The 25,699-nt window shown below is 43.4% G+C and overlaps 1 protein-coding gene and 1 non-coding gene across 2 annotated transcripts in view; both read left to right on the top strand.

Moving 5' to 3' along the window:
• The window catches only part of LOC136148109 (exocyst complex component 1-like), a 49,187-nt gene extending 35,167 nt beyond the window's left edge, over positions 1 to 14,020 (top strand). Inside the window, 6 exon segments of the mRNA XM_065907576.1 lie at positions 445 to 673; positions 4,220 to 4,403; positions 6,646 to 6,761; positions 6,763 to 6,846; positions 9,262 to 9,456; positions 11,914 to 14,020. Of these exon segments, the coding sequence (XP_065763648.1) occupies positions 445 to 673; positions 4,220 to 4,403; positions 6,646 to 6,761; positions 6,763 to 6,846; positions 9,262 to 9,456; positions 11,914 to 12,066 (961 nt within the window). The 3' untranslated portion in view covers positions 12,067 to 14,020.
• Positions 4,590 to 4,662, top strand: TRNAG-CCC (transfer RNA glycine (anticodon CCC)). Its single transcript has one exon. It is a non-coding gene; the product is annotated as a tRNA-Gly (tRNA).
• Positions 14,021 to 25,699: the final 11,679 nt, after the last annotated feature.

The raw sequence follows: 25,699 nt of genomic DNA, 5'->3' as shown, positions 1-25,699 counted from the left end.
CCCAGTGAGGAGTCCAGATTACTGTCCATAGCTGACAACACTCAGAGCACCGATCTGTGTGCCCAGTGTGTTACAGAGCTTCTCAATGAAGTAAACTTGGTCCCCTTTATGGCTCTTTGGCTTTTCTTTGCTCTTGTAATCACACAAATGCAGTCAATTTTGATGTTTGCTGGTAGGAAGTTGCATTTGAATTGTAGTGTATTTCTCAGAAATCACAAAGCACATTTCAGGACCCAGTTCTACAAAGGACGTTATTTTGAGTGATAAAAATGCAACCTCAAAAAAATATGTTTATGTTGGAAACCACTCTAGAATAATTAACTATTTGGACAGTGTTAGTTGATATATCAAATTTTAGTCATTTGTGTATACCGAGTGGATTAAAGTTAAAGGTAAATGCACCTGAAGCTTGTACTAACTATTCTGTTTTGTATTTCTGAACAGGAAAGATATGATCCGCCAGATGATGATTAAAATATTTCGCTGCATTGAGCCAGAACTGAACAACTTGATTGCATTAGGAGACAAAATCGATAGCTTTAACTCCCTTGACATGCTAGTCAAAATGAGTCGCCATGTGTGGACTGCACAGAAAGTGGACCCCGCTTCTTTTCTGAGCACTACACTGGGAAATGTTTTGGTGACTGTCAAAAGGAACTTTGACAAATGTATTGTAAGTTGGGTATTTTTTTTTTCAGTAACTTAGAACTCTTAACCATTGCAGAGTATCTGTGTGTGTGTGTGTGTGTGTGTGTGTGTGTGTGTGTGTGTGTGTGTGTGTTTCAAAGACTTCTGGCTTCCCACCAGGGGACCTACTGTTCCTGTCCCCACGCCTTGCAGCAGGGTATTGGCTGCAGTGTCCAGGAGCAGGCTAGTGCCAAGTTGTGTCCCGTCTACACTGTGAACCATGGCCAGTCCTGGAGTGACTGACACAGAGGCAGCAGCGATTACACCCGAGATCCACTAAGTAACTGAAATCCCAGGTGACCAATTAGTGACCATAGATTTAATGAAGCAACTGAAACTTGAATTTATTGTTTTTCTTCTTTTAATATATCACAATAGGGTAATTAATATTTGGGTTATTTTAATTGATTAAAGTATTTTTTTCAGTTCAATAGCTTTAATCATATTGCTTTAAGAATAAATTGTTCTTATGACAACTTTTGGTAGTTATCATTTTTCTCCTAATAGGGAAAAAAATCATTAACTTTATTTTTTCTGTTAGGTTTTGGTAAGCTTATAGATATGAAGAGGATTGGGCCAGGTTCTAAAAAGAGTTTCATTTTATGAATATATTTAGTATTAATATGTAAAAATAGGTATTTATCATCTGAATTATTCTACTATGTAACCTCTAAGTTAAATCCAGTGCTTGAATAGCCATAGAATAATGAGTGAGTGAAAGTCACTCAGTCATGTTTGAGTCTTTGTGACCCCATGGTCTGTAGTTTGCCAGACTCCTCTGTCCATGGAATTATCCAGACAAGAATACTGGAGTGGGTAGCCATTCCCTCCAGGGGATCTTCCCAACCCAGGGATCGAACCGAGGTCTCTCGCTTTGCAGGCAGATTCTTTACCGGCTGAGCCACCAGGGAAGCCCATAGAATAATGAGAGAATAATAAAAATATTAAGGGTGATTAAAATCCACTTCATCTTTTATACTTTTTAAAAATAATGCTTACTGATTTCTGAAAGTTTAAAAGCCATCCGTAGAAACGTAAATGTCACCTCAACAGACTTGTTAACCCTCCTTCCCCACCAAATGATTGCACTGGCATTTGAAATATTATGAAATTTGGCCACTTATCCTCTTCCCTGCCCAGCTTTCTTCAGAAGTGATGATAAACCTGTAAGGTCTGATTGTAAGCTGATTGCCAAAAAGAAAATAAAGAATTACCAAAGTCTAAGATAATGAGTCCTATGTGACATAGAATAAGAATAGCTAGAACATTAACCATGAGAACACTGTACATTTTTAGAATATGAAGATTTTCTTGCTCTTATCAGTGAATAAAGCTAGTATATAAAACTTTAATATAATACCTCTCAATCCAGTTGAATGTAATTGTTAGAAGTGTAAGATATAATAGTGTCAGGGAGATGTAGACATGGGTTCAAATGAAGTGCTTAGCACATTGCCTGGTACAGAATAAGAGCTTGTAACTAATTGCTTGTAATGGTGATGATGATGATGATGATGATGACAGTAATGAAAGTGAAAGTAAAGTCGCTTAGTCGTGACCGACTCTCTGCGACCCCATGGACTGTAGCCTACCATGCTCCTCCGTCCATGGGATTTTCCAGGCCAGAGTACTGGACTGGGTTGCCATTTCCTTCTCCAGGGGATCATCCCGACCCAGGGATCGAACCCAGGTTTCCCACATTGTAGGCAGATGCTTTACCATCTGAGTCACCAGGGAACAATAGTGGTAATTAGTAATAGTTTGCTGAAGAATGTTCGTGTTCCTCTCAAAACTGGGAAGTGAAGAAATTTAGTTAAATTAACCTAGACAAAGGTATAAAGTCGTGTTTTTTCCCTAAATTGCATGTATTTCTAAAAGATGGACCTTGTCACTAAAGGGAAGAGGATGGTTCCTTCTGTTGGTTATCATCAATCTGTTTCTTAATTTAAATCAAGTCTTTTCACAGTGTCGTCAGTTGTGTGTGCTCAGTAAGTGTTACATGTTTTTGGTACTTGGGACAAGATCTGGACCTAAAGCATACCTTGAAAGAGTAGTGAATGGTTCTCTGTGTATTGAGCCAAAGAATGAATGTCAGACAACTGCAGAAAGTGGAATAGATGGTATCTGAGTTTAGTACTTTCATCTGGTGGCCAAGCCCAAAGTGTTCTTCAAGGAACAGGGCTAAAAAGATTAGCCTGCCAAGAACTAGGGATAAAATTAGAAACATATCAAGTACTACCAAGCTGGACACTGCACTCCAGTACATTTCTTACCTGCATTTACTTTGCTTTTCAGGATTCCTCACACTACAGTGATGTGGTTTTGTACCCTTTAACCTTTGAAAATGGTATGATCTGGGTGTCTCTGCCTCATTGTATATTCTTGCCTTCTTTGTCATAGATTAATTAACCGTATAAGGATGGGTTTATTCCTGGGCGCTCTGTTCTGTTAATGTACATGTCTGTTTTTGTACCAGTACCATATTGTTTGATGACTGTAACTTTGTAGTATAGTTTGAAATCAGGGAGCATAATACCTCTGATTTTGTTCTTCTTTCTTGAGCTTGCCTTGGCATTACGATCTTTTGTGTTTCCATACAGGTTTTAGAATGATTTGTCCAATTTGGATTCCTTTTATTTATTTTTCCTGTCTGATTGCTATGTCTAGGACTTCCAATACCATATTGAACAAAAGAACGGTTACTTTTCTAATCTCTACATGTCATATGGTTTTCAGGTTATACCCCCAGAATCTCAGCACAATGAAATTTTAGGTAGGAGTTGAAAATGACTCAACACTTGGGCAGTGTACTTCTTACTGGGAATAGAACTAGATCCCCTGGAAGTACACAGAATCATAATTGATTATTTTGAACCAAAGTGTCTATGTTCTGTCTATATGTCTATTTGTTACTTTGTATCCATCTTACACAAGTACTTTGCTATACTGATTTAGAGTGAATGACTAATAGGTACATGGAAAACTATATAATGCAAATCCACAGTAGAAGTACCTGTTCTCCTCTGTGCTCATACCCCCAAAACATAGAACTTCTCTATCCAAACAAATTTTAGGCTGATGGGATTTGGAAATGGTTGTGGTTCTCAACTTGACTATATAGACACCAACCAGAAATAATCTTGAGAGATCCTGTGTGTGCTCTGGTATCTGCTCTGCCCCAAAGTGGGCAATCATTATATACTTACCTTTTATAAATGATAGAAGTGTTCATTGGTTGTTTTTACTTGAAACAAAGACCTGAGGTTCACAAGCTTTGAGTGCATTTTGTTTTGAATAATTTGGATTTTTCCCCTTGATTTTAGTTCCTTCAATGATATCTATGTACTTTTTAATCTCTAGAAATAGTTTTTCATAGTTATCCATATTGTGTTAATCTTTGATTAGTAAATGTCCGAAATGTTCTAGGTATTAAATTACATCATGCCTTTGTGGTATATATATTTACTTTTAATTGTACGTTGTTTCTAAGTTGCTTAGCTATTTTTCTCCCTTGCTTTCTGCCTAACTTTAGAGTAACCAAATAAGGCAAATGGAAGAAGTAAAGATCTCAAAGAAGAGTAAAGTAGGAATTCTCCCGTTTGTTGCTGAATTTGAAGAATTTGCTGGACTCGCAGAATCAATCTTTAAAAATGCTGAGTGTCGTGGAGATCTAGATAAAGCATATACTAAACTTATCAGAGGAGTATTTGTTAATGGTAAACTTTTGTTACATTATGAAGAAGTTTTTGGTGGTGGTTTTCCTTATTTCTGGTGTTTTTGGTCAGTTGTTTTCATTATTTCTGATTAAGTTAGAAGTTGGGAGACAGATGTGTTCATTATTTTCCATAGTCTCTAGTCTTTTTTAAGTTTTCTGAAATTAAAGATTTCTTAAATTTGGGACTTCTCTGGTGGTCCAGTGGCTAAGACTCCACACTCCCAATGTGGAGAACCTGGGTTCAATCCCTGGTCAGGGAACCAGATCCCACATGCAGCGATGAAGTCCTGGCACAAGTAAATAAAAATATATATATATATTAAAAATAATAATAATAATAAAGATTTCTTAAATTTGAAAAACAGTGTGTAAAACCCTTTTGTATTTACCAGGAACTACTTATATTTTAGGGTTCATATGGGCTATCAGTATGCAAAGTTGAAATTCATTTTTTAAACACAAAAATGACCTTGTGGATTACATTCGCATTTTAGCAGGAGTCTTCTTGAGCTGATCAACAGTGATGTCTGTATGTGTGTGTGCTTAGTCAGTCAGTCATGTCCGACTCTTTGCAACACCATGGACTGTAGCCCACCAGGCTCCTCTGTCCATGGGATTCTCCAGGCAAGAATACTGGCACGGGTTGCCGTGCAATCAGCCAGGGGATCTTCCCAACCCCGGGATCAAACCCAGGCCTCCCACATTGCAGGTGGTTTCTTTACCATCTGAGCCACCGGGGAAGGTCAAGAATACTGCAGTGGGTAGCCTATCCCTTCTCCAGGGGATCTTCCCGAGCCAGTTACTGAATCTGGGTCTCCTGCATTGCAGGCCGATTCTTTACCAGCTGAGCTACCAGGGAAGCCCAAATTAATGCTAAAATAGTGTAATTCATCATCTAGCTATGTCAGATCACACAGTTAAGTTACAGAAACAGTGTGGATGTGTTTAATTTGAAATAAATGATCTGACTGCATCAATTCAGGAATTTTTAAAACTAAAAAAAATGACCAAAGTAGAATTATCTCAACAGTTAGAGATAATACATTTTTGGTGGAAACAGGTTTAGGGGAAAGATGATAAATTACATGATTGAATGTTTATATGGTTGATATTTCTTTTAAAATTCAAAGTAGCTTTGCTTTGTCTGATTGTAAAGTAGTATATGCTCATTACATACCCCCCAAAATCAGCACACTGACTTTAAAAATCAAGAAGAAACTAAAGGTAATTTGTAATCTCATCATACAAAGGTTAACATTTAATTTTTACCTGTGTGAACTTTTCAGTATATCTCTCTCCCTGACAGACATGCACATATTGTGTGTTCTGTAATTTGAAATGTTTCTCACACCTTACACCCTGTTTGGAACCTGCTAGACTCTGTGATTCTAGTGTCTGTCCTTGTCTCCTGATACAGATAACCGTAGTCACTTCTGATGATTACATAGAGTTCCATCTGTCATTGTTTACTTAGCAGATCTTCTGTTAACAGGCATTTGGTTTGTTTCCAGTTTTCTGTATATTTCTGTATATTGTCCAATGATTTCCCTAGGATCAGTTATTAGAAATAATTCCTGGGTCAGAAGTTTTGTGTCTGTTGAGTTTCTGCCAAATAACCACATAGAAAGATTATACCAGTTTGGTCCTTTGAGTGTTTGGTGAAAGTTTCTGTCACATCTGCCTCAAGACCCAGTATTTCTCGGTATTATCAGTCTTGTTATCCTTTGTTAACCTAGAAGGATATAATTCAGTTTTGCTTATGGTATGTTTTACTGTGTAAGAGCTTCCAAATTATATGTTAAGTTTATTCATCTTTCTCTTTATGACTTCTCAGTTTTGGGCCATTCTTAGAAAGTTCGTACTACCACAGAATTATTTCTTTAATTAGGTTTATTTTTCTTAGTACTTACAATTGCATTCATTTATTTGCCTTTGACATTTTAAGCACTTGAACAATTTAGAATTTGGTTGGCTAAAGATGTGAAATAGGAATCCAAATTTAGCCATATATATATATATATATATATATATATATATATATATATATATATATAACTGTTTTAGAATGATTTTTTATTTAGGTTTAGGTCGATCCTTCAATACAGTATGTTTTATTTGATTAAGTCCAGAAATGTGCTTACTTCTTAAAGTTATAAATGAAAAAAATCATGTAATTTTTCCATAGCTAAATGTGGTCATAGTCATACCAGGTCATCGTTACATTTTTTCCATTTTTGTTTTAGTGGAGAAAGTAGCGAACGAAAGCCAGAAGACCCCCAGGGATGTCCTCATGATGGAAAACTTCCACCATATTTTTGCAACACTTTCTCGTTTGAAAATCTCATGTCTAGAAGCTGAAAAAAAAAGAAGCCAAACAAAAAAACACAGATCACCTTCAGTCTTATGTCATATACTCTTTAGGACAACCTCTTGAAAAGCTAAATGTCAGCATATTTTCATTCAGTATTTTTTTCTTGGTTTTGAACCTGTGTTTAGATGTGAGTAACACAACAGACATTTAAATTTGCTCATTCATTGGTGGGTGCAGGAGGATAAGGAAGGATGGACTGAGATATTGAAGCTGCTCAGACACTGCTAGATGTTTTATATACATTATTTCTTTTAATTCTTGTAAACGATGATGTGGGGTAAGATAGCATTATCCTTGTTTTACAAATGAAGAAATTGGAAGTAAATAAAAAGTTATAGTAATTGACAGGTAGCAAAGCAGGGGGATTAACCATAGATTTAGCCTTTTCCATTATACCAGTCTTCCATTTCTTACCTCGTAAATGGCTAACCTTTATCCCTAGCTCAGATGAAGATTTTGAAAATTCTATCAAGATAAAAAGAAAATAAAAAATTGTTTTATTCATTGCCTTTTCTTTATCCTTCCTTTCTTGACTTGTCATTCCCCAGAGCAAATCTGATCTTTAAACATGAGAAATGGTAGTTTTAGAGAACTTTGCAACATAGTAGAAGCTTAAATGGACCCTTCTAACAAATTAGGTCCACAGTGTGATTCGTCATCTTTGTTTTGAAGTTAGAGTCAAATAAAAATTGTCTGTCTGTTGTCAGCAATTCAAATGCAGAACCAGTGCCTTGTAAACTGAAGAACAGGCAGATATTCCTTTAGGGTAAAGGGTCTGTCTCAGACCTAAAGCCTGCATGATGCGTAACTGCAACATAAAGGAACTTCCTTTGAAATCAAATTTAGAGCAGACACATTGATAAATCCTTTATTATGTAACATTGTTAGAGAAGCTCTAGCCAATGCAGTAAGACCGAAACATAAAGACATATGGAAAGAGAATCATACTGCAATGGACTGCCATTTCCTTCTCCACGGAATCCTACCACCCAGGGGTCAGATCCGGGCCTCTTGTGTCTCCTGCTGGCAGGCGGAGTCTGTGACTGCGCCACCTGGGAGGCCCTCGGGCTTACAATCACCTGTGTGTGACATGTGGGAGTTATTTCATCTTGTAAAGTAAAGTAGGTTTTTTAACCTAGTCAAGGTATATATATATATCAAAAAACAGTTTGTTTCCTATATGTTATAATAACCAATTAAAAATCTGTGTAGAAAAATAAATACATTAATTAAAATCTGTGTAGAAAAAAAATTTAAATATCTGGAACAGATTTGTCTAGAAAATTATTATTAAAAATGTAGTAATTTAATGAAGAATAAATAAATAATTGCTAAGAAAATTTTAGAGAATAGTAGAGAGGGGATTTGACTTGTCAGTATTAAATCATGTTGTGCTCAAGTAAAGACTTGCCAATATACATGTTAAAAAACCACTTACACTTAAAAGGCAGCCTGAGAAGAATATTTATAACAGTACAAGAGTCAGGATGCTAAATATAAAAGATCTTTTTAAAATCAGTCAGGAAAGCACTAGGATCCCAATATATAAATGGGTATGGGTTCTGAATGTACTTACTGAGCATATGAAAAGCAGATAAACTTCATTGCTAGCTGAAGAATATTGAAATAAAATGACAAATAAACCTTTCTTACTTTTTTTTTTTGGCTACACCACTTGGCATGTGGGATCTTAGTTCCCCATCCCCGTCCGTCCACCGGGGATCCAATCCATGCCGTCTGCATTGGAAGGGCAGAGTCTTAACCACTGGACTGCCAGGAAAGTCCCCCTTTTTCACTTTTCAAAATGACAAAGATTTTTCTTTAGTTATGATAATGCTGATGATAGTATGATAAGATTAAATAGTGTCATATACTGCTGACAGAAATATAAAGTAACTGAACTTTTCTGGGAAGCAATTTGTGTATATGAAGAGTCTTCAGAATGCTTAACAATTACACTCCTCAACTGAGGAATTATAGTCCTAGAAATTTATGCTGGACAGTCATCAAAAATGTGGGTAAATACCTATGTATGAAAGTTATTTATAGCTGTATTTATAATAGATTTTGTTTTTGATGAGTAGATTTTGCCAACTTCAAGAGAAAAAGTAAAAAATATTAAATACTTAATACTGAAGGAATGAATAAACATAGTATAGTCATTGGACGGAACATGATGCACCCATTAAAATTTATACTTTGGGAAAAACATATCAAATATTAAATGGAAAATATAGCATACAAAATTAATCTCATTTTCATACTCACACATCAAAAGACTAGAGGGAATTCTAGTCTTTTGACAGTACTTATCTCTGAGTAGTGTGATAATAGCTGATTATTATTTTATCCTTTATATTTTCACACACCGTCTGATTTTTACACAGTGGATATATACTAGTTTATAATCAGATTTTTTTTTTTTTTTTTTAATTTAAGTGGTAGTGAGAGCCGTTCTTAGCCGTTGTTTCTTTTCATTTCCTTGAAGCATTTGTTTGAAGGTGTGGAAGCTCGGGTGGCACAGGGTATAAGAGAGGAGGAAGTGAGCTATCAACTTGCGTTTAACAAGCAAGAACTCCGAAAAGTTATTAAAGAGTCTCCTGGAAAAGAAGTGAAAAAAGGTCTCGATAACCTCTACGAGAAGGTTGATAAACATTTATGTGAAGAGGAGAACTTACTTCAGGTATGCTTTAGTTCTCTTAACCTACCTAGATTGCACATCCTTTTATATATCTATTTTCCCCTAAATATTCCTCTAGAAATGCTATACATTTTCTAATTTTAGTGCAGGAGGAAAGCGCCATATAAAATGCAGACAAGATTAGTAAATTGTGAGGAAAAAAGGAATATTTATACAAGTTTATATGGCTATCTCTGTGTATTTTATATTTCTGTGGTATCATTTTGAGACATTAAGTTGTTTTGCTTTTGTTTGGGGACGGGTTTTTCATGACTTTCTGTGTTTTGTTTTAGTTTGGAAGGTAGTAAGGGAATGGAATGTGGAGTGATTGTGAGCATGGGAGCCTGGATATGGGTTCATAATCTGCCTCCAGGTAAAACTGCCTGGTTTGGAGCAAGTTAGTTCACCTCTCTGAGCCTCAGTTTCCTTATTTGAAAAGCAGAAATAATACCTGTACTCTCTAGGTGGGCACTAATATTATTGCCATTGCCATTTTATACATGTGAAAATCAGAGCTTGGAGAGGTAGAGTAATGTGACCACGATCCCATAGCTAATGTATGATAGAGTCAGGTTTAAACCTCAGTTAGAGATGAGTAAGAATCACTCTTGATTTTAGCATCATGGAAGGCTTCATGAAGGAAAGCATTTATGTTAGTCTCTGGAAGTCAGATACTAACTTAACAGATAAAATAGAAGTGGCATTCCCAGTGGAAGAAATACTGTGAGCTAAAAGATGAGAAGCAAAAAGTGTAAGTAAAGCTGTTTAGTAAAATAGTCTTAAGCTGACTGTTAGGAATTTAAGGTTTGTGACATTTAGGATTTACAAGGAAAAATCCTCGAAGAAGGCACTCTTTGAACTGGCAGATAGAAGTGGTGTTCGTTCATAGTACCCACCCTCACCAGGTTGTCATGAGACTTAAATAGAATAATACGTGCATAAAGCCCTTTGCACTGTGCTGATGTGAAACAAGTCGAGTAAGTGTAGCCTATTGACAGCGCTGCCGTGTCAGTGTGTGTGTGTCAGGTTCTGCCTTGATAGTTGTCTAAGGTTTATTTTCTGATGGGACTGTTCATTTGTTTACTTTTTCTTGACTGAAGTACAGTTGATTTACAGTGTCGTATTGATTTCTGCTTATATCTGTCAGCAATTTAGTTTCCACTTCTAGACTATAGATCCCTTTGACTGCTCATGATTAGTCTGACTCATCTTGGTGTTCTCCATGTCATCAAGAAGTGTTTTGCATCCTTAATTTTAGATAAATTAAACTTTCATCTGCTGTGAAGTTTCATTTAATCCTTAGTCTTATTTCATACATAGTAGTGCATAGCCACATCTGTGTTGGCTATTGGAACAGATACAATAACAGCTGAAATGTAATAAACATTACTGTGTCAAACACTGTTCTGAGCACTTTACATACATTCACTCATTTAATCTCATTTGAACCTGTGGGGAAGGTATTATTATCACGACCCAGTTTACAGATAAGGAGGGCCTTGAGGCACAGAAGAGTGGTGTAACATACTCAAGGTCACTCGAGGAGTTACGAATCTTCCTTCAGGATGTACATTCTTAACTGTTGTTGTTCAGTCGTTCAGACGTGACTCTGTGACCCTGTGGACTGCAGCACGCCAGGCTTCCCTGTCCTTCACTCTCTCCCAGTTCAGCTCCGTCGCTCAGTCGTGTCCGACTCTTTGCGACCCCATGGACTGCCCAGAGTTTGCTCACATTCATGTCCATTGAGTCGATGATGTTACCTAACCATCTCATCCTCTGCCACCTTCTCCTCTTCCCACCTTCAATCTTTCCCAGCATCAGGGTCTTTTCCAGTGAGTCGGCTCTTCACATCAGGTGTCCAAAATATTGGAGCTTTAACTTCAGCATCAATCCTTCCAATGAATATTCAGGGTTGATTTCCTTTAGGACTGACTGGTTGGATCTCCTTGCAGTCCAAGGGACTCAAGAATCTTCCCCAGCACAGTTCGAAAGCATCAGTTTTTTGGCACTCAGCCCTCTTTATGGTCCAAGTCTCACATCTCTACATGACTACTGGAAAAACCATAGTTTTGACTCTACAGACCTTTGTCAGCAAAGTGAAGTTTTTGCTGTTTAATATGTTGTCTAGGTTTGTCATAGCTTTTCTTCCAAGGAGCAAGCATCTTTTAATTTCATGGCTGCAGTCACCATCCACAGTGATTAACTATTATGCTATCCTGCTGCTAAGTCACTTCAGTCCTGTCCGACCCTGTGCGACCCCATAGACGGCGGCCCACCAGGCTCCCCCGTCCCTGGGATCTCAAGGCAAGAACACTGGAGTGGGTTGCCATTGCCTTCTCCAATGTGTGAAAGTGAATTATGCTATCCTAAATGCTTAGAATATGTCTTGACAGTATTTCTACATTCTTGTTATGTATTGTTTCCTCTTGCAGTTTAGCGACTCTCATTTTCATTTTGTAGGTGGTGTGGCACTCCATGCAGGATGAATTCATTCGCCAGTACAAGCATTTTGAAGGTTTGATAGCTCGCTGTTATCCTGGATCTGGTGTTACAATGGAATTCACTATTCAGGACATTCTGGACTATTGCTCCAGCATTGCACAGTCCCACTAAACCTTATAAAAGAAGAAAAGATAAATGAAAAGAAACACTCTGAGTACACCAGACACTATTCAAAAATACCAAGCAACCGTTTTGAGAACTCCGACTTGAAATTTTACGTATTACTTAATGTCAGATAATTGGGTAATGTGTGCATGCTCAGTTGTGTCTGACTCTTTGCAACCCCATGGACTGTAGCCCACCAGGTTCCTCTGTCCATGGAATTTTCCACGCAAGAATACTGGAGTGGGTTGCCGTTTTCTTCTCCAAAATGGATGATGCCATACCACATATATTCAAGAGGAAAACTACCAACCAGTGTGGCAGTTTTATTCACCCAGTAGGTTGTGTACTAACTTAAAGCATTTATCTCATCATAAATGCCTTTATCATTTTTCTACGACTGAACAGAAAATTTTCCTTTATTGTCTCGCTTCTTGTATTTGAGAATGGTTATCCTATATGTAATTCATTGAGAGTTCTTCGGCTTTCAGTAATTCAGTATTGGTTACAAATCACGTAACTACTAAAATACTGTATCGAATTTTTCCTTCTGAATAACTATTGTGTATATGGATAAGGGTCTTGTGAAGATCAGTTGTAAACTTGAATTTTGAGGATCATGTGATTCTGTGTAACAGTCTGAAATACATTTTCCAAAAAGTTGAAATGTGGTAATATTATTCTTAAATTTATCATGTGCTGTCATTTGTATGAAAGCAAGTCCTTATAGAATCAATACAGAAGAATTATTACATGTCATTTATCGTAAAACATAGTCAGTCAGTGGTACTCAGTGAGGACTGAATCACTGCCATAAAGAGACTCGTGTCCTTAATGCATAAACACAAAGACCCTGTCAGTGCAGCGGCTTCACTTTTCTGACATTTATTTTACTTTTGGTTACGTCAGGATCCTCACTGCAGCCTGTGGGCTTCTCTCTAGTTGTGGCGCTCAGGCTCAGGTCCCATGGCCTATGGGATCCCAGTTCCTGGGCTAGGGATCAACCCGCATTCCCTGCATTGGAAGGCGGATTCTTAGCCACTAGGCTGCTGGGAAAGTCCCTCAGTACAGTTGTAATAGCAAAAAATTGCAAATAATCCAACTTTCCATTAGTAGTAGATGGATAAATTAAGGTGTATTCAGTATTTGCCAATAGAGTAGTGAGAATAAGTGAATTTTATCTACAAAAATTACTGCAGATGAATACCAGGAAAATAATGTCAGGTTTAAAAAAAAAAAGTCACAGAATATATATCATATGATTCTATTAATATAAAAGTTCAAAATAAACAGTATTTAGAGTTACAAGTGTTGTATAACTGAGAAAAAGCAAGGAAATGATCATAAAATTCTAGAGTGATTAGGGAGCAGGAAGGGAAGATTATGGTATCTAGCAGGGGCAGGATTTTAAAGGTATGTTATGTTACTTAAACTGGGCAGTGGCTACATGGATTTCATTGTACTATGATACTTGATACCTTACACATACCTTATAAATCTTATTTTATATTAGCTCCACGTTTAATTTAAAAACAAAATCAAACTCATATGTGTGTGTATATTCTTTATTGACATAGGAAAAAACCTTAACATTTGTAGATGATCTGGAGACAAAGAAGATCCAAGGTTGGTTGGATTGCTCGAGGTTCAAGCCAAGTATTTTCAGAGCTGATATTCCACACAACAGTGACCTCCCTCTCCAGAATGTTACAGATATAAATATATTTAAACATCTAAAGACCAAACACTGTCTAATGTTTGTGTTAACAGACCAAGGTTAATTTTACCTGAGGTGCTATGGCTCTTATTTAAAGAAAAGGCAGATAGCAAAATACTTCTTAGAAAAGAATCTAGAAAAGTAAGCACGTCACATAACAAAATTATCTAAATAACTGGATAGAAATTTTGAGAAAGTAAGATGTACATGATTCCTATTAAAGATAAACATTGGTTAATTAATATGTCTCAGTTTATATTTGTGTTAGTATCTGTTTATTCTAAGGAATTAGAAACTAAGTTTAATACAGCTTTTCAAAATTAAATAAGATATTTTGAATGAAGACAGAAAAGGCAGTGGATGACTGATCAGCTACAATTTTCTAGATCTTAGAGATATGTAATATTTTGTGCTACAGATGGAATGAGAAGAGCAACATATGATAACTTAGAGAATATAAAGAAATGAAAAAGTGCTGAGAAAGCAAAAATGGCTATGCCAGGAAGGTTAAATATACAATGGTGTCTAGGAAGTAAGATTATTAATTCTCATAACTCTATGTTCTAGGATCCTCTGCATCTGCAAGTCCCCAGTTTTAATGTACGTATGAAACAACCAGGAATCTTGTTGAAATGCAGGTTTTGTATGATCTAAGACTCTGCATTTCTAGCAAGATCCCAGGTAATATCAGTGCTACAGGCCTATAACCCACAGCTGAAATTGCAAAGTTTTACAGTGGTATCAGTTCAATTCAGTCGCTCAGTCATGTCTGACTCTGCGACCCCATGGACTGCAGCACACCAGGCCTCCCTGTCCATCTCTTTTGTTTCTTTAGGTAGATATACTCCTAAGTATTTTATTCTTTTTGTTGCAATGGTGAATGGTATTGTTTCCTTAATTTCTCTTTGTATTTTTTCGTTGTTAGTATATAGGAATGCAAGAGATTTCTGTTGTTAATTGTATATCCTGCAACTTTACTATATTCATTGATTAGCTCTAGTAATTTTCTGGAAGAGTCTTTAGGGTTTTCTATGTAGAGGATCATGTCATCTGCAAACAGTGAGAGTTTCACTTCTTCTTTTCCAATCTGGATTCCTTTTACTTCCTTTTCTGCTCTGATTGCTGTGACCAAAACTTCCAACACTATGTTGAATAGTAGTGGTGAGAGTGGGCACCCTTGTCTTGTTCCTGATTTTAGGGGAAATGCTTTCAATTTTTCACCATTGAGGGTGATGCTTGCTATGGGTTTGTCATATATAGCTTTTATTATGTTGAGGTATGTTCCTTCTATTCCTGCTTTCTGGAGAGTTTTAATCATAAATGAGTGTTGAATTTTGTCAAAGGCTTTCTCTGCATCTATTGAGATAATCATATGGTTTTTATCTTTCAATTTGTTAATGTGGTGTATTACATTGATTGATTTGTGGATATTAAAGAATCCTTGCATTCCTGGGATAAAACCCACTTGGTCATGGTGTATGATTTTTTTTAATATGTTGTTGGATTCTGTTTGCTAGAATTTTGTTAAGGATTTTGCATCTATGTTCATCAGTGATATTGGCCTGTAGTTTTCTTTTTTTGTGGCATCTTTGTCTGGTTTTGGAATTAGGGTAATGGTGGCCTCATAGAATGAGTTTGGAAGTTTACCTTCTTCTGCAATTTTCTGGAAGAGTTTGAGTAAGATGGGTGTTAGCTCTTCTCTAAATTTTTGGTAGAATTCAGCTGTGAAGCCATCTGGTCCTGGGCTTTTCTTTGCTGGAAGATTTCTGATTACAGTTTCGATTTCCGTGCTTGTGATTGGTCTGTTAAGATCTTCTCTTTCTTCCTGGTTCAGTTTTGGAAAGTTATACTTTTCTAAGAATTTGTCCATTTCTTCCAAGTTGTCCATTTTATTGGCATAGAGCTGCTGGTACTAGTCTCTTATGATCCTTTGTATTTCAGTGTTGTCTGTTGTGATCTCTCCATTTTCTTTCTTTTTTTTTTTATCTCTCCATTTTCATTTCTAATTTTGTTGATTTGATTCTTCTCCCTTTGTTTCTTGATGAGTCTGGCTAACGGTTTGTCAATTTTGTTTACCTTTTCAAAAAACCAGCTTTTAGCTTTGTTGATTTTTTCTATGGTCTCTTTTGTTTCTTTTGCATTTATTTCTGCCCTAAGTTTTAAGATTTCTTTCCTTCTACTAACCCTGGGGTTCTTCATTTCTTCCTTCTCTAGTTGCTTTAGGTGTAGAGTTAGGTTAGTTATTTGACTTTTTTCTTGTTTCTTGAGGTAAGCTTGTAATGCTATGAACCTTCCCCATAGCACTGCTTTTACAGTGTCCCATAAGTTTTGGGTTGTTGTGTTTTCATTTTCATTCGTTTCTATATCAAGAGGCCTTTTAGTTCCTCCCTGCTTTCTGCCATAAGGGTGGTGTCATCTGCATATCTGAGGTTATTGATATTTCTCCCAGCAATCTTGATTCCAGCTTGTGCTTCATCCACCCCAGCAATTCTCATGATGTACTCTGCATATAAGTTAATAAGCACAGTGACAAAATACAGCCTTGACGTAGTCCTTTCCCTATTTGGAACCAGTCTGTTGTTCCATGTGCAGTTCTAACTGTCGCTTCCTGATCTGCATACAGATTTTTCAAGAGGCAGGTCAGGTGGTCTGGTATTCCCATCTCTTTCAGAATTTTCCACAGTTTATTGTTATCCACACAGTCAAAGGCTTTGGCTTAGTCAATTACAATGGTGTATGCTACATCATTCATACCTCTGAACAAATTAACATAATTTGGGGTTTCTTGTTGTTGTTGTTTTGTCTTTTGGAAGACAGCTCACATGTGTGCTTGTGGCTTTAAGAGTTCTCAGCTTTTAATATTTGGCAGCACCATGATATGGTATGCTGGTATGCATAGGTCCTGAGTTGTGTCCATCTCTTTGCAACCCCATGGGCTGTAGCCTACCAGGCTTCTCTGTCCAAGGGATTTTCCAGGCAAGAATACTGGAGTGGGTTGCCATTTCCTTCTCCGGTGCGTGAAAGTGAAAAGTGAAAGTGAAGTTGCTCAGTCGTGTCCGGCTCAGCGACCCCATGGACTGCAGCCTACCAGGCTCCTCTGTCCATGGGATTTTCCAGGCAAGAGTACTGGAGTGGGGTGCCATTGCCTTCTCCGAGTACTAAGTGCATTTAGGAGCAATTCATATTTTGAAAAGAGGAAGAAAAAAGACAGTGGGGCGGATGAAAGGTGGGAGAGGAATATATGAAAAAAAGGGAAATCAGGTGATAAGAAACAATGGAGAATATAGCAAGCAAGACAAACATGAGTCTATGAGCACATGTCTTGCCCAAAAAATCTTGAGAAAGCAGCTTCTCTGAGATAACATCTCGATCAATTTCACTGGCAAGATGGTGAGTCTTTCAAGAAGTTCCAGGTAGTCAGCTAGAAGAGAAGGTAGTAAAACAGAAATTAAGAAATGGAAGGAATGTGCTTTAATCTGAATTTAAATTTGTCTCCATCTCACTTTAAACAGTTAGCCTTTCTGGATCTCCTTTCATTTCAATTATGTTGCCCTGTAACTCTCTCATAAGAGCCTATTCTTTTCCTTCATGGCACTTAACTATAATATACTACTTCTTTAGTATATCTCCCCTATATCTAAGCCTGCAGTCTTTATGACTAGGATTATTTTGTGTAACAGTATCTGTCTAGAACATGTACGTACTTAAATATTGAGTTTAAACAGTAGAAAGTGAACAGGCAGCCTTGAATTGTTAACTCATGGAAGGAGGAAACCATTGCATGAATTTCTTTACAATTCTCTTCAATGTTTAGAGCACAACTGTATTCTTGAAAGTAAGTTGCATTAGGGCAGAATCTCTGTTCTCTGCTTGAACCTAGCACCTAATGTAACTAGAATGTGGATCTCATTCTAGGTGCTGAGTGAAGGTTGTTACAAGGAAATTGGACTTACAAGATAAAGTATACTCTGCTCCCAGTTTTTACCTTATACATATACAGGGTCTCCACAGTGGTATACATTCTATAAAGACTGACGAATTAAATTCATGAAGGGCCTAAATGAACAATGTCTTCTGTAGATTTCAGATATGCTCTCTTAGGGAGGCCGTGTACCTGATCTACTGTCAGCTCCTCTGGTAGACACTGTGAGCTGTGGGGTCTGCCTGCTCCTCCTGCTAACAGAGCTCTGCTTTTTACAGAGTAGGAACAGGCCAGACAAAAGTGAAACACCAAAGCTGGCATAGACTCTTGGATCCCGACCTGCTGCATATTAGAGTTGTGGAAATGTTTAAAACTCCTGATATCTGCACCCTACTCTAGCCAAATAAATATGAATCTCTGAAGATGAGGCCCAGGTTCTTACAAGCCTCCCAAACCATAATGGGCAGCATGCTTGGCCTGTTCTCAGCAGGCCATGACAGTCCAGCTCTCCTTTGCCTAGGTTTGATTGAGGAGTACATATTTGTGTAAACCCAGCTCTAGTCAGTGAGATCTAGGAGGAAGTCTGCTAAGAGATCTCGAAAGAGATTGTCCATCCTGAAAAAAAAAGAAAGTTCATAAGACATACAGGGTCTTTAGCCTCTATATCTTCTTCCTTCTTGGTATGTTGTGATAGGAGATGAGAGCCATGGCTGCTGTGATCATGAAGTAGGATTACCAGAGCCATCAAAGAAAAAGGTAAAGCATGCAATGATATATGTGTATTAAAACATGCAAGCATGTCAAAAAAATATGTATATAAACAGAGTAGGTGCAAGTGTTTGAAAATTTAGGGTATTGAATGTAATTTCTTTAATGATTATCCATATGTTACTATTAATCTTTAGAGGTTTCTATTGAATTTTCATCACACAACCATGATCCTTATGGTTTTGCAGATGATTTTAAAATACGTGCAGAGAGATCTGAGAGTTGTTTGGAAGAAATTTTGTATTGTTTTGTTAGAATATATGCATTTGCTATAGTTTAAAAGAACGCTTTATCATGGGTTGTTTTTCTGGACCAACAGCTCTTATCTTACCTCCCAGTCTTTGCCAAGCTGTAGCTAAGCCAACATTGATCCTCTGCAACTACTTTGAAGTCAGGTTGACCAGTCAATACTGTAGCACTTAGGGAAAATAGAACTTTCTAAAAGGATTTCTACGTAGTGGAATAATACAAAATTTAATCCAAAACACCACCTGCTTTCCTAAGGCAGTTTGTAGGCCCAACCAAAATTTAAATTTGAAAAAAAAAAATATCTTGAAGTGGTTTGTATTAAAATTCACTCATTATAATTTTACTTAGCTTTTTTAAAGCCAAGTTTATTTAGCTACAGCTATAAATGAAATGAACTACATCTAACTTGTGTTCATAAAAATTCATTTCCATATTTGTTTATTCAGGAGGAATAATCTCCTGTAAGATTGCTCAAACCATAAAATTTATCACAGGGAACAGTTCTGAAAGTAGAAGAGAGCAGAGGTACAGCTAAGAGTATAATAGATGAATACTTTAACTTTTACTGATGGAGGCTGAAATTATGTGCCTCTTCCTAGGGCATCATCATTCTAAGAATTGTGATTTCTCTGCTTATTCTCTGGGTCCTTTGTCTTAATAATTTCCTGCCTCTTAGCCTTGTCTTTGTACCATAGATTGTCTTTTCTGCCTGAAAAATTATAGTATTGCATCAGGGGATATAAAATTAATCACAATAATCTAGACATGGATTGTGTCTCTTCCCATATCACAGTAGGATCATTTGGATCCTGAAAGATTATCCATCACAGTCCCCATGCTCTGCAAAGACTAGGCAGATGATTGGTCTAACTGGGCCAATCAGGCTCTCCATCTCTGCCGGGAGTGTGAATCTTGGGCAGGCGACACTGCTTGAATGAAGGTACTTAGAGTTAAATCCTCCCCGTTTCACACCAAAAGAGAACACCCATAAATGTCTTCTATAAAGATCTCCAAAGTTGCCCTTGTTTGTGATCTTCCCAAGATGAAGTGGTTCTTTTTTCTTCTGATTTTGTGAATCACCCGATATTCTTCCCATATTGCAGTCGGGGAGTAGTAGGGAGCCCTTAAGTTAGTTGAAGTTAGTTTCTGTAGCTTGCAACCGAAGATCCCCAATTAATGCAAACTAAAATATGTTTATACACAGAATCAAATAAACTGTATAAGACAATAAATGGTATTTGCCAAATGAATGATACAGACAGTGTTGTAATAGCTCAGAGGAGTTAGATGTATCTGTAGTCTGATAAAGTCAAGGAATTGAGACATGCATCATTGAGTTGCTGCCACCCACCCATTGGGCAGCACCCGTGAAGATCAGTTAACAGTGTAACCTGAGCTGAGAGTTCAGACTCTGAAGTTAGCACAGGCCTCACACCCTGCCTCTCTCGGGCTGTCTGATCTTGTGCAGGTAAGTTAGTTCTGGGCCTCAGGATCCTAATTTGTAAAAGGGAAAGAGTAGTGCTTCTCTCATAGGTTCATTGTAAGGATTAAATCAGATGGTGTTTGTAAAATGTTTAGCACGGTGCTAATAAGCATTCAATTTTAAGAAGAAATGGATCAACGAGGCATTTCTGAGCAACGGTTGAGCAATCAGACTCTGCTCTCCAGGGTGAGTGGATGAAATGGAGCAACATCCTTGGGCCGAAAGATGACAACACCTCACTGGGGTCCGTTCCTCACCCTGACCCAGTCACCCACCGGGCAGGCGCACCTGCGTCTTCCCAGGACAGAGGAAGTCTCTCCAGGCCTTTGTCTGCGAAGCCATTACCCACAAAGTCCTTAGAAACTTGCTAATGTTGTTTCATCAGCCTTTCCAAATCCTGTGAGGCAAAGCAGAGAAGAAGGCTTCAAGCCTCAACCAGCCTTCTGAGAAATGTTAATAAGGTTAATATCTTAGACATCTTCAACAAATTCTGCTAAATGACCTGGGAAAGAACCTCATTCACTGAACCTGAAAACTAGATATGAACTGGGTCCTGTTTCTTACTCATAACACCAGTAATCTATTCACTAGGTTGGTTTGTCTCACCCTTCATTTTAATCAGACTGCCAACGTTATGTCTTTTTTAATTTAGAATTATGTTACTAATTTTTAAAACATTGACAAATCCAAATGACCAATCAGCGCAGTTCATTTCACTTGAGCACATTAGATAGCAGAGTATGTATTGACTATGCTTTATAACATATCGAAAGTAAAGTAAGCCGTGAAAATTCTGGGCGTTACTGCTATGAGATCAGATAGTCACGTAAAAACACAAAAGCCTTGATGAATTGCCTTATCATCCAAACTTCTCATTCCGTGCTCCCCGGCGCGAGCTCGGGAGCTGCGGCCCCCAGGATCCCAGGCGCGGGCTCGTGAGCTGCGACCCCCGGGCTCCCGGGCGCAGGCTCGGGAGTGGCGGTTCCCAGGCTCCCGGGCGCGGGCTCGGGAGCTGGGGCCCCAGACTCCCAGGCTCCCAGGCGAAGACACGAGAGCTGCTGTAAACCAGTCTCCGGGCTCCCGGGCGTTTGCTCGGGAGCTGAGGGCCCCAGGCTCCCAGGCTCCCAGGCTCCCAGGCTCCCAGGTGCGGGCTCGTGAGCGGCATCTCCCAGGCTCCGAGGGGCAGGCTCGGGAGCTGCCTTCCCCAGGTTCAAAGGCAACCAGGCGCGGGTTCGGGAGCTGGGGCCACCAGGATCACAGGCTACCAGGGGCGGGCTCGGGAGCTGGGGCCCCAGACTCCCAGGCTCCCAGGCGAAGACACGAGAGCTGCTGTAAACCAGTCTCCGGGCTCCCGGGCGTTTGCTCGGGAGCTGCGGGCCCCAGGCTCCCAGGCTCCCAGGCTCCCAGGTGCGGGCTCGGGTGCTGGGGACCTCAGGCTCGAAGGCGCGGGCACGTGAGCTGCATCTCCCAGGCTCCGAGGTGCAGGCTCGGGAGCTTCCACCCCCAGGTTCAAAGGCAACCAGGCGCGGGTTCGGGAGCTGGGGCCCCCAGGCTCACAGGCTCCCAGGCGCGGGCTAGGGAGCTGGGGCCCCAGACTCCCATGCTTCCAGGCAAAGACACGAGAGCTGCTGTAAACCAGTCTCCGGGCTCCCGGGCGTTTGCTCGGGAGCTGAGGGCCCCAGGCTCCCAAGTTCCCAGTCTCCCAAGCTTCCAGGCGCAGGCTCGGGTGCTGCGGACCCCAGACTCCCAGGCTACCAGGCTCGCAGTCGAAGACACGAGAGCTGCTGTAAACCAGTCTCCGGGCTCCCGGGCGTTTGCTCGGGAGTTCAGGGCCCCAGGCTCTCAGGCTCCCTGGCGAAGACACGAGAGCTGCTGTAAACCAGTCTCCGGGCTCCCGGGCGTTTTCTCGGGAGCTGACGCCCCAGGCTCCCAGGCGTGGGCTCGGGTGCTGCGGACCCCAGGCTCCAGGCACGGCCTCGTGAGCTGCTTCTCCCAGGCTCCAAGGGGCAGGCTCGGGAGCTGCCTCCCCCAGGTTAAAAGGCAACCAGGCGCGGGTTCGGGAGCTGGGGCCACCAGGATCACTGGCTACTAGGCGCGGGCTCGGGAGCTGGGACCCCAGACCCCCAGGCTCCCAGGCGCAGACACGAGACCTGCTGTAAACCATCTCCAGGCTCCCGGGCGTTTGCTCGGGAGCTGAGGGACCCAGGCTCCCAGGCTCCCAGGCTCCCAGGCGCGGGCTCAGGAGCTGGGGCCCCAGACTCCCAGGCGCGGGCTCGTGAGCTGGGACCCCAAGGCTCACAGGCTACCAGGCGCGGGCTCGTAAGCTGGGACCCCAAGGCCCACAGGCAACCAGGCGCGGGCTCGGGACCTGGGGCCCCCAGGCTCACAGGCTCCCGGTCGCGGGCCCGGGAGCTGGGGCCCCAGACTCCCAGGCTCACAGGCGCGGGCTCGTGAGCTGAGGGCCCCAGGCTCCCATGCGCGGGCTCGGGAGCTAGGACCCCAAGGCTCACAGGCTACCTGGAGCGGGCTCGGAAGCTGGGGTCCCCATGCTCACAGGCTACCAGGCGCGGGCTCCGGAGCTGGGCCCCCAGGCTCACACGCTACAAGACGCGGGCTCGGGAACTGGTGCTCACAGGCTACCAGGCGCGGGCTCGGAAGCTGGGGCCCCAGACTCCCAGGCTCCCTGGCGCGGGCTCGGGTGCTGTGGGCCCCAGGCTCCCAGGCTCCCAGGCGCGGGCTCGGAAGCTGGGGCCCCAGACTCCCAGGCTCCCAGGCGCGGGCTCGGGAGCTTGGGCCCCAGACTCCCAGGCTCCCAGGCGAAGACACGAGAGCTGCTGTAAACCAGTCTCCGGGCTCCCGAGCGTTTGCTCGGGAGATGGGGGCCCCAGGCTCCCAGGCTCCCAGGCGAAGATCGAAAGCAGCTGAAAACAAGTATCCGGCCTCCCGGGCGTTTGCTCGGCAGATGCGTGCACCAGGCTCCCAAGCGCGTGCTCGTGAGCTGGGACCCCAAGGCTCATAGGCTAACAAGTGCGTTCTCGGGAGATTGTGCCCCCAGGTTCACAGGCTCCCAGGCGCGTGCTCGTGTGCTGGGCACCCCAGGCTCCCAGGCGCGGGCTCGGGAGCTGGGCCTCACAGGCTCCCAGGCGCGGGCTCGTGAGCTGGGGCTCCCAGGCTCACAGGCTCCCAGACGCGGGCTCGGGAGCTGGGGCCCCAGACTCCCAGGCTCCCTGGCGCGGGCTCCTGGGCTGCATCTCCCAGGCTCCGAGGGGCAGGCTCGGGAGCTGCCTCCCCCAGGTTCAAAGGCAACCAGGTGCGGGTTCAGGAGCTGGGGCCCCCATGCTCCCAGGTTCACAGGCGCGGGCTCAGGTGCTGCGGACAGCAGGCTCCCAGGCGTGGGCTCGTAAGCTGGGACCCGAAGGCCCACAGGCAACCAGGCGCGGGCTCGGGACCTGGGGCCCCCAGGCTCACAGGCTCCCGGTCGCGGGCCCGGGAGCTGGGGCCCCAGGCTCCCAGGCGCGGGCTCGGGAGCTAGGACCCCAAGGCTCACAGGCTACCTGGAGCGGGCTCGGAAGCTGGGGTCCCCATGCTCACAGGCTACCAGGCGCGGGCTCCGGAGCTGGGCCCCCAGGCTCACACGCTACAAGACGCGGGCTCGGGAACTGGTGCTCACAGGCTACCAGGCGCGGGCTCGGGAGCTGGGGCCCCAGACTCCCGGGCTCCCAGGCGAAGACACGAGAGCTGCTGTAAACCAGTCTCCGGGCTCCCGGGCGTTTGCTCGGGAGCTGGGGCCCCATGCTTCCAGGCTCCCGGGCGCGGGCTCGGGAGCTGCGGGCCCCAGGCTCCCAGGCTACCAGGTTCCAGGCTCCCCGTCTCCTAGGCACACAGGCGCGGGCTTGGGTGATGCGGACACAAGGCTCCCAAGCGTGGGCTCGTGAGCTGGGACCCAAGGCTCACAGGTTATCAGGCGCGGGCTTGGGAGCTGGGACCCTAAGGCTCAGAGGCTTCCAGGCGCGGGCTCGGGACCTGGGGCCCCCAGGCTCACAGGCTCCCGGTCGCGGGCCCGGGAGCTGGGGCCCCAGACTCCCAGGCCCCAGGCGCGGGCTCGTGAGCTGAGGGCCCCAGGCTCCCAGGCTCCCAGGCGCGGGCTCGGGAGCTAGGACCCCAAGGCTCACAGGCTACCTGGAGCGGGCTCGGAAGCTGGGGTCCCCATGCTCACAGGCTACCAGGCACGGGCTCGGGAGCTGGGGCCCCAGACTCCCGGGCTCCCAGGCGAAGACACGAGAGCTGCTGTAAACCAGTCTCCGGGCTCCGTGCGTTTCCTCGGGAGATGGGGGCCCCAGGCTCCTTGGCGAAGATACAAAGCAGCTGAAAACCAGTATCCGGCCTCCTGGGTGTTTGCTCGGCAGATGCGTGCCCCAGGCTCCCAAGCCCGTGCTCGTGAGCTGGGAACCCCAAGGCTCATAGGGTAACAGGTGCGTTCTCGGGAGATTGTGCCCCCAGGCTCACAGGCTCCCAGGGGCGTGCTCGTGTGTTGCGCACACCAGGCTCCCAGGCGCGGGCTCGTGAGCTGGGACCCCAAGGCTCACAGGCTACCAGGCGCGGGCTCGGGAGCTGGGCCTCACAGGCTCCCAGGCGCGGGCTCGTGAGCTGGGTCTCCCAGGCTCACAGGCTCCCAGGCACGGGCTCGGGAGCTGCGGGCCCCAGGCTCCCAGGCTACCAGGTTCCAGGCTCCCCGTCTCCTAGGCACACAGGCGCCGGCTTGGGTGATGCGGACACAAGGCTCCCAAGCGCGGGCTCGTGAGCTGGGACCCAAGGCTCACAGGTTATCAGGCGCGGGCTTGGGAGCTGGGACCCTAAGGCTCAGAGGCTTCCAGGCGTGGGCTCAGGAGCTGGGGCCCCCAGGCTCACAGGCTAACAGGCGCGGGCTCCGGAGCTGGGGCCCCCAGGCTCACACGCTACAAGGCGCGGGTTCGGGAACTGGTGCTCACAGGCTACCAGGCGCGGGCTCGGAAGCTGGGGCCCCAGACTCCCAGGCTCCCAGGCGCGGGCTCGGGTGCTGTGGGCCCCAGACTCCCAGGCTTCCAGGCTCCCAGGCGCGGGCTCGGGAGCTAGGACCCCAAGGCTCACAGGCTACCTGGAGAGGGCTCGGAAGCTGGGGTCCCCATGCTCACAGGCTACCAGGCGCGGGCTCGGGAGCTGGGGCCCCAGACTCCCAGGCTCCCAGGCGAAGACACGAGAGCTGCTGTAAACCAGTCTCCGGGCTCCGTGCGTTTGCTCGGGAGCTGGGTCCCCAGGCTCCCAGGCTCCCAGGCGAAGACACGAGAGCTGCTGTAAACCAGTCTCTGGGCTCCCGGGCGTTTGCTCGGGAGCTGATGGCACCAGGCTCCCAGGCTCCCAGGCGCGGGCTCAGGTGCTGCGGACCCCACGGTCCCAGGCGCGGGCTCGAGAGCTGCATCTCCCAGGCTCCGAGGGGCAGGCTCGGGAGCTGCCTCCCCCAGGTTCA

This window comes from Muntiacus reevesi, chromosome 16, assembly GCF_963930625.1.
Source record: "Muntiacus reevesi chromosome 16, mMunRee1.1, whole genome shotgun sequence".
NCBI classification, from domain to species: Eukaryota; Metazoa; Chordata; class Mammalia; order Artiodactyla; family Cervidae; genus Muntiacus; species Muntiacus reevesi.
The sequence above is the reverse complement of the archived record's forward strand: the minus strand, read 5'-3'. Positions and strand labels throughout refer to the sequence as shown.